Consider the following 9,898-nt stretch of genomic DNA (forward strand, 5'->3'; position numbering starts at 1 on the left):
TGGCCTCACATTCGCCCGAATTAAAACCAACAGATCAATTACTCAGATTATTTTTAAATAGTGGGTTCTTTCATTGGCGTAGCTAGCACCGATGCCTAAGGGGGGCTATAGTCCCTTCATCTATTTTCTCTAATTTGAGGTAAAGGGTAAAAGAGAGAAATAAAAAAATAACATGCATTTGTTACAACAAACGTGTAAAACACAATGATCTTGATTAGTACGTACTCATCAAAATAAACGTCAATTTTCACAAAAATTGCTCATATAAACGACGAAAAAAAATCTATAAGAAAAATACATAATTTTTACCTCACAAGCTAGAAAACAAGTTAGTACCAATGGAATCGGATAATCGATTTTCAAAAAATGACACTGTTCACAAGTTTCAATATAACCTTTTACAGAACTCGCATGATACTAAGTATCGTGTGCTGTCTGGCCCATTTCGTGGACAAAAAAAGTCCTTTTTCTGATAATGTTGTGCTTTTTACAACGTTTAGTAAGCTAGCTAGAGTAAGAAATAATTGGATTTTCCCTTTGTGACCATTTTTTAAATATTTTTTGATAATATGCAGTCACAAATGAGTTGCTGCAACACAATGCAATATTACCGGATTGTGCTGCGTGGGTAGAAGGAGTATATATCGAGTAGTAGAATGCGAATTTTTTCCCTGCGAATACGCAACGGATACGGAACGCGAAGTCGGGCAGAAACAAAATAATTTTCTGAAAATTAATAGTCAGCTTTAGAACTGAAATATTGAAATTGCTTTATCGAACGAAAATCAGAGATCCCTTTCCCTCCCTCTCCATCCAAGTCAGTTTTCTGACTACGCCACTGTAGCTTTCTAATATCTTGTTTACCTTCTTCTCTATGTATGGTCCAATGAAATTCAATTATATTTGCTTTTCGTCCTACTTCACGTAAACCATTTTATTCATTTTCCAAATAGTGAAACAACAAATGTAGTTGAAATGCCTCTATCAATTATTGATTTAAAAATTATTGCAAAATCATTACCGTAACATTTAAGCATTTTATTCGATTTTTCAGGCCTGTAAAATTTTTGAAATCTCATAATCTACTAAACATCTTTCGATAATAAGCGATTTAATTCATTCATTCACACACTAAACCAATGAGAAGCGAAACTGGACCAGAAACTTCGAACAAGCAAGAATGAAATCCACGTCATTGCCAGGTAAATCAGCGTCACCACAGTGTAGTGTGCCATCTTCAGCGTTCGAAACTTTCTTAACGCTTGGTCCAAATTGTTCATATTTTCCTTCAGGATGTATTTCCGCAGGCCCAAAACGTAGATATTCATAAAATCGGCCCATTTTACAAGGCGTACATCAGCCGGAAAACATTGCTTGTCATCCTCCGACATGCTTTCGTAGACCTTACGCATCCGAGTGTTGTCGAAGGTCCACTGATTCGTGGTGAAGAATTCCAGCGCATCGGCAAACTGCTGCACCTTTCGATATAAAAATAGAACCCTGGAAGTAAAATGATTCCAACGTTATTCAGTATTCAATTTTGAATCAATGTCAATTTACTTTGCCTCTCTTCCACTCAATTTCGCAAATATATCAAAGAATATAGCCGGAATAAAATGGTAGAATATCTGCAAAATCCAATGCAGCGTTGCAGATTGAATGAAAGTAACCGTCGGGAACCACAGCGTCTGCAGAGCTGGAATTTTTCCTCTGAATTTCACGCAAAACGTTCGCACATCTCTGTAAGTGAATGGGTTGTCCGTTCTGCTGATACAATTGAAAACTCGCTCATTGCCTTTCGTTTCGGCCTGCGCTTGTTTGGCTGTGTACCAGATTGTTGCCAGGCTTGCATTGACGGCCAAATCAGCAGGAACTGTATCCACGCAATAGTCAGCGTGGAGGTGTAGAATGCGCAGCACGCCACTACCGATGCCGGTTATCACCCCATTCAGCCCGTAGATGTTGTCCGTCCAGCCTTCGATCGGATCCTCAAGGGTTGAAATTACTGAAAACGAAAGACGCAATTTTAGCTACAGCAATCAAACTTACCACACAAGTGCTTACTAATTGACGGTCTAATCAACACAATGGGCAGCCGATCGCAGTACTTTCGGAATATTACCTCTGCCTGGGCCTTCGCGTACGTGTAGGTATTGGGCCACGGTTGGATGATTTTCCTGCTGAGCGTATCCAGCTGCTGCTCATCGATGGCATCCACAACGCGCATCATCTCCTCCGGGTCCACATCGGTGTCGTAGAATTTCTCCTCGACCACCTCTTGGATGCAGTTGGAATAGGCGGTCGAAATGTACAGGAATGAGATTAGCTTTCGCATACCGAGGGCAATGCGGACCAGTTGTTGCGCACCGAACACGTTCGCACGGAAGGATGCCTTCAGCGAAAGGTCAAAGCGCACATCGGCGGCTGAGTGAATCACAATTTCGACGTGCGTTCGGAGGTAGTCGATATCAATTTCCGACAGGCCCAGTTCATCTTGTTCCAGAGCCCCCTCCATGATACGCAGCTTGCTCCAGTAGTAGTTTGCATTCCGCGAATATTGAGTGTAGATCTGCAGGAAAGTGAATGCAAATTTTATGTTTACTTTATTTTATCACAATAATTAAATTGCACCGTTTTGACTCAAATCCTAAACATGGCTCATATTCCGAACACTGGCGTTTTAGTGCCCTAAACATAGAACTTTCTTAGGTTTTCCACACTTTAGAACAAAAAAAATCCTCTTGCAATTCAGAAGGTTTATTTTAGAAATCAAAACAAATAAACTTCCGGTGGAAATCCAAAACAATTTCTTGAAAAAATAAAGAAAAAAATTATGTGGAAACCAGGAATAAAATTGTGGAAATTTGGATGGATTTCAATTTTGCTTGTAAATTCAAAGGAATTTTCCGTACAAATTCATACAGTACAATAACCAGTTGAAATCGAGAAAGTTATTCCGGCGAAATTGAAAAAAAAATGCTGTGGTAATTCAAATGTTTTTTTAATGAATACTTCTAATTCATTTACCAGTATTCGATATTATTTAAATCGTTCAGAATGAAAATTAAATGCTAATTCACGACTTGGAAACATTTCTACTTGTATGACAGTCATACAAATGGTAAACATGTTAACCTAATATAATAAACATCAAGCGGATTATGCTGTCCATATTGTGTTCGATAGCTGAATGTCTGAAGAATTCGGTGCGGTTCATTGATTTTCCGGGAGCTTTGATTCGAAACTTTTCTAAAATGTAAAAGTCCAGACTATTTGCAGCTACCTTCAACCATGTGTCTTAACATAAAAAATTCAATTAATTTCCACGGATGTTTAGTAAAGTTTCTCATGTATATTCAGAACAATTTCATTTGAATTTCCACGGAAGTGCAGTAAAAAAATCACGGGAAGTCAGAAGGATTGCCTATGGTAATTAAATTTTTTTCTGTAAATGTTCATAAGAATAATGCATTGAAATTCAAAATAATTTCATGTGGTGAATCAGAAAATTGAATTTCCATGTAATTTCAAAAGAATTCACATCCATGAGTTGCACTCCACCAGGAAACATATAAAATCCAATTGAGCTTGCAACTTAGGCAATATGATACCGGGAAAAATAATTGCGTAAGCCCACGTGTATGGCTTTATTGCACAAATTCGTGAAATTCGGTGTACGGTGACCTGTTAGGTTTGATTGCTGGGGTTTACTGAGCATGGCGAAATCTGATTTTTTGATTTCGTTTCGTTTCGCTAATTTACATAAATTTCGCCATCAAAAACTAACTTTTAACGAAATTTAACGGAATTCCGCGGAATTTCTAAATTAATTTAAACTAATATCGTACTCCAAATTACTCAAAATTTCGGCTGCGCCGCTGAAAAAAATCATAGAGGCTATTTTTAAATTTTGTTATAATATTGATAATATAATCTTATATAACCTTTATATTGACGCATACTATTTACGTAACCCCATTCCGAGTCGAGTCGTGTTAAGAATTAGTTATACTGATAACTTTGTCTAGCAGGCAAAGTCGTGGATTCCAAGCGCCCTTGACGAAGTCTTTTCTGGGCGCCTCTTTCTTATTAAAGGCCTTCGCTTCCACTTAGACCTTAAACCAGGTTTGAGCATATGAGTAAGCATCCTTCAAGAGTTAAGCGAGCATGAAGAAGGCTCTAAGGGCCGATTTCTTCACCTCCGCTTAGTGCTTAAACCAGGCTTAATCGTATGGGTAAACACCGCTTAAGAGTTAAGCGGAGGTGAAGAAATTGGCCCTAAGGAAAACAAAAGGTGCAACATTTCACATTCAAACTACAATAGTAAGAATAAGCTTTTTAGAGGATTGAAGATTCTCCATATAACTTATCTGTGATATAACAGTCAACATTCAACAAATTAACCTTAGTAAGATGTTGGTCAATATGACCCAAACGAAACTTCAAAGTAGAATAACTTTTTACCTGATAATCCGATCGTTCTGAAATTTCTTGACTTTTAATATTTTGTGGAAATGCATCTGACATGAAAAAAGTATTTAAGGTGCAACAGGAACGACCCCACAAAAAAGTTACGAATAAGATATTAGGGTCATATTGACCCAGAAATGTAAATGCTTATAAAACAGTCAAATTATAACCGAATTACAAAGTTTATATACCGTTCGAAGATAAACTCATCAATTTTGTGGCTATGTGGTGATATGCTGGTTCTGGAGACAATGCCACCGGAAAGAACTTCCACGAGGACCTTGTCGGTCATATAAGGAGCATAAAAATCGCTCCATATATGCCATTCGATCGCCAATTCTTCATAGATTCTCTTAAAACGGTAATGTATGGTCCATGAGAGGGCTTCCGACGAAAGTGGCCACTCCTGGTACATCTGGGTGCCCCAGGAACCCGCAGGAGGGACATTTCTGTACACTAGCAATATGCCGTGCGGCGGCTCTTTCGTCATGATTTTCCACAAAATAGATGATTATGCGCTTGAAATGGATAATTAACCACATTGGCCACTCTTGGAGCCTATGAGGTGCCCTCGGAAACCCGTAAAGAGGACATTTCCGTTTTAACCAAAATATGCCGTGCGGCCTCTTTCGTCATGATTTTCCACCAAACTTATGGTTATGCGCTTGAAATCGATAAGTGACCACATTGGCCTTTCCTGGTACAACAGGTTCCCCAGGAACCCGCAGGAGGGACATTTCCGTTTTAGCACCACAATATGCCGTGCGGCGGCTCTTTCGTCATGATTTTCCACATAATAAATGATTGATCGCTTGAAATCGATAATTAACCACAATGGCCACTCTTGGTACAAGCAAAGTTGCCCCGGAGAACCCGCAGGAGGGACATTTCCGTTTAGCACCACAATATGTCACATTAGCCTCTTTTGTCATGATTTTCCACATAATAAATGATTATGCGCGGAAATCGATAATTTACTAAGTTGGGCACTCTTGGAGCCTATGAGGTGCCCCAGGGAACCCGTGAAGGGACATTTCCGTTTTAACTCAAAAATATGCCATGCGGCGGCTCATTCGTCATGATTTTCCACAAATCGATAATTGACCACATTGGCCACTCTTGGAGCCTATGAGGAGCCTCGGTGAACCCGTAAAGAAGACATTTTCGTTTAAGCACCAAAATATGCCGTGCGCTGTTTCGTCATGATTTTCCACAAAATAGATGATAATCCGCTCGAAATCGATAAGTGACCACATTGGTCTCTTGGGGCCTATGAGGAGCCCTCGAGGAACCCGTAAAGGGACATTTCATTTATACACCAATATAAGCCGGGCGGCGGCTCTTTCAGTGTGTTTTCCACCAAACAGATTGTCGTGCTCGAAATCGATAAGTGACCACATTGTTTACATTTGGAACCTGAGGTTCCCTCGAGAAACGTAGAAGATGACATTTCCATTTTACACCAACATATGTTATGCGGCGGCTCTTTCGTCGTGGTTTTCCTCCAAATAGGTGCCCTCGAAATTGATTATTGACATTATTTCCACCCTTTTTTTTTTTGTTCCTGTTCGGGTGTGCCACTGCGACCAGTTATTAGATCTATTGTAGCGTTACTTGTATCCTTAGTGTTTAAGTGCATGTCAAATTACTCCATTACTATTGATAAGCAATGCAGTATCGGTTTCGATACAGGTCTTTTTTTTCTCATAAGCACCATGACAAGGTCCCTATTTAGACCCTTCACGAGAGACAATCCCATTGAAGGCGCGCCCTTATCAATAGGAAATCAATCCTGTCTTGAGAAAACAGAAAGTAATGCTGTTTTGGCCATGCATCGGAGCCCTAGCCACACCTTGTCTTGCTTCTAGAATATCACCAGTAAAACTCTTAAAACCGGATGTAGCTCTGTCATAGACCATTTCAACAAGAAAATTTGTTCAGTAATAAGAACTTTCGTGTCTTCCTCTCACTACCATTGTTCACCAGTTCAAGAAGAGTTAGTACGTATTTAAACCCCTAACTCGATTTTCCAGCATCAGTTCAGCCTAGGGACGGGTACCGAGGTTTTTTTAACTAATTGCTTGAAGTTGTTTCGCTGCACAGTCTAGCCTCAAACAAGAGGAGCAATATACATACAGTCCTTGAGATGGTTAAAATTTTGTCATATTGTTTGACTATTTTAAAAATATATTTGTAGCATTACAGCGTCATGGATATTTCTGGAGCTTCAATGGAAATTCCATATGCCAAGACCAAGAGCTGATTGAAAAATCAGTAGTGCTGAAAGTAAAGACTCATGATTGCCTTCAGGTTCACTCATATTGTCCAAAGCATCTGTTTTTTGCACTCAAGGCCCAAGGAAATTTGGGCAGAGAAACACGCTTTCTTAATGTTCACCTCCGGCGGTGTGTCGTCTGTCTCATTCCGTCCTTCGGAAAATCGTAGATTAATTGGTGCAACACCGGGCAATATCAAACAATCATTCAAAAAATATGGATTTATGTAGTGGTTTGTTGCCAATCTTCATTCTCCTTTATGAGACAAAGATTGGCATCAAACCACTATACAGACCGCCCTATGATCCTAAGCGCGAGATATACAAATCAGCCAGCTCCGAAGTGAATCGGTCGATGATCGGATTCTATCGAACTATATCGAGCTGCTGATTGTTGCGAATACATTTTGCTCATCTATAGGACGATGCCCTTAAATTTGTTTGCCCAAAAATAATATTTTGAGAGGACAACAAAAAACAATACGGTAATTTTGAGGATTTTTAAAGATTCTTTAATCAATCCGAGTAGTTTTGTGATGTTTTCATTTTAATTTTTTATTTTAATTTTTTTTTATTTTTAATTTTTTCAAATTTTTTTATCCCCCTACTTCTACCCACCACGACCTTGCGGAGACCAGTAGGATATGATATAATTTAAATATTTGTAAAGGCCTTATTGGACTTCGAAAATATAATTTAATTTGCTTACATAAGCAATTCAACAAAATTCCGGAAAAAGAAATTAAAATTTCGTTTCGTTTCGAAAAATTTCGAATTGAATGGAGCATGATTTCGTACCGTTTCGAGGTCTCGAAATATATTGATATTTCGTTTCGAATTAACATAAACATTTTAAATTTCGTTTCGATTCGTTTCGCCAGAAAAAAGTGATTATCGCATACCCTTATTGGATCCGAATTTTCTGGGTTTGAAGCATTTGATGAAATATTTTTATTATTCAGAAACATTCAATCATAGACATATCTTGTTTTTGTATCTTTAGAAATAATAAAATGTCAATCATGTACCAGAATTCAATTAATTTGGTTGTGATGCGCACGAGTAGTAAACGTTGCGGACGGAGAAAGAGATGTGTGTGTTATTACAATCTAACTCCCACTGTGTGCAGTGTCACAATGGATAAAATATTCGTGCAACCATTTTATAAATATCATTGCAAGACTCTTGTATCAGGGAGCTAAAGGTGATAGCTCTATTGTAACTCATGTAGCCCATTTCTTTAGTCTTGTACAATAAGTACCATGATTGCACCAAAGTATTATAAAAATAAAGTGCATTCACACTTCCTGAATCAAAGTTAAATCCTTCTGATTCAGGCTCGCATTTAATTGGACAAATATTATCAGGACGAGTTCGGTTGAGAACTTTCAAAACATTCTTTAACAAATACGAGGAGTTTATTTTTCCATTTTAATATTTATTTTTACTAAGCATATGCGGTATTTCGAAAAGTTTCGTTTCAGGTGGTTCGAAACGAAATTCGCAATTTCGCGGAATTTGAGCATGGCGAAATCTGATTTCTTGATTTCGTTTCGTTAAATTACAAAATTTCGCTAGAAAAACTGCTTCTAACGAAATTTAACGGAATTCGAATTTCAAAACAAATTTAAACTTAAACCATACTTGATACTATCAAAATTTTGGCTGCTGAAAAAATCGTTACTTGTTTAAATAATTCCATCAAAAGTAAAAAACTGATATTTCAGCAGAATAACGCTTGTATTTTCGCAAAATATTTGCTGATTTTCAGCAATTTTGACCATTTCAGGAAAAACACGGCTGTGCGAATCTCGGTAAAGTTGACCATTTTGCTGAGATCCGGTATAAAAATTAAATTATGTGATTGTTTTTTCAAAACTTTAGGTTATGCAGTCGCCTCTCCACATCTCGATATTGAAGGGACCATCGAGATAGGGAGAATCCAGGAATGGAAGGAGAATTGAAATGGGTACTTGATCCAGAAAAGCTCGTCGCTATGAAAATGACAACAAAACAAATGTCATTTCCTCTTGTTGATATGTTTGTTATTGTTTACAGATGGTCTAGTAGCCTAAAAATTTGGACATATCAACACCATCGACACAAGGAGAGTGAATCCAGAACAAAATACTAGACCAACATTTGGAAAGGGCGTAACAGACAAAATTTATTCTTTCTGATTCTTCGTCTACATATAAAGCTTTAGGACCGAGGAAACCATCGACATAGGGAGAGATATAGAGATACAGAACATCGAGATGCAGAGAGTCGACTGTTCATTTTTTTTCTATTAACGCTTACTACATAACCACATTCTTAGTCGACAAATACGTATGTAGTTTCCTTCTATAAAACGTCTTCGGTGTTTCCGAGATTCATCTTTTTTATCTTTCGTTTATTTTGGAGGCTCAATTAACGTGAAGCGTTACGGAGCCGAAATCAAGAGATTCAAATTTATATTTTGTGATATTTTTTACTATTTGTACAATATGAATGCGGGATCGATCGTGTTGCTGCTGGTCATAGAATGGCAGCTAGTCCGGGAAAAAATCTACCTCGGGTAGCAGAAATATGTACAATCGATCTTGTTGATGTTGATCACGCCAGCTAGTGTGGGAGAACGTGAAGTGATAAAACTAATGTCTGGATCGAAGAGCACAAAATTATTTAGTGCGGAATCGATCATATTGTAGAAGCTTATTAAACAGAGTGTACATTGATCTTCGTTGGATTGATTTGAAACACAGTTTTCGTCTTCTTGTTTTCAAAATATCTTAGTTTACAATAAATATTTAGTCGCTTACCAAGAGGCTTCACATGAATTACCTTCTCCCTCTACTAACCAACGATTCCTTTCCCGTAGCGCTCACGGAGATTCAGAGCATTCCTCCGTTTTTCATAACAATGAGTGAAACTAATCTCTCCTAATCCTAAATTGACTGTAAGGACGTGGCCAGCATCATTATTGGCCATGAATTGGAAACTCCGAAGCAAGTATACAATAAAAATAACTTTTTGAAGCCCAAGAATATTACTTAATTGATGAGCTGTGCATATATACTGTTTCTCGGCCAATCAAGATTACAACTCAGTGTGTACAGTTAGTCCAGCTAAGCTCTTCTTTGACTATTTACAAACAGCCGTAACTTCTAG

The 9,898-nt window shown here is 38.0% G+C and overlaps 1 protein-coding gene across 1 annotated transcript in view; it reads right to left on the reverse strand.

Annotated features, from left to right (window-relative positions):
* Positions 1 to 886: 886 nt before the first annotated feature.
* The window catches only part of LOC134218486 (fatty acyl-CoA reductase wat-like), a 24,654-nt gene continuing 15,642 nt past the window's right edge, over positions 887 to 9,898 (reverse strand). The window contains exons 2-4 of the mRNA XM_062697548.1: positions 2,065 to 2,569; positions 1,561 to 2,005; positions 887 to 1,500 (exon numbers count right to left, since the gene is read on the reverse strand). Of these exons, the coding sequence (XP_062553532.1) occupies positions 1,125 to 1,500; positions 1,561 to 2,005; positions 2,065 to 2,569 (1,326 nt within the window). The 3' untranslated portion in view covers positions 887 to 1,124. The remainder of the gene's footprint in view (positions 1,501 to 1,560; positions 2,006 to 2,064; positions 2,570 to 9,898) is intronic.

The sequence above is a fragment of the Armigeres subalbatus genome, chromosome 2, assembly GCF_024139115.2.
Source record: "Armigeres subalbatus isolate Guangzhou_Male chromosome 2, GZ_Asu_2, whole genome shotgun sequence".
Classification (NCBI taxonomy): domain Eukaryota; kingdom Metazoa; phylum Arthropoda; class Insecta; order Diptera; family Culicidae; genus Armigeres; species Armigeres subalbatus.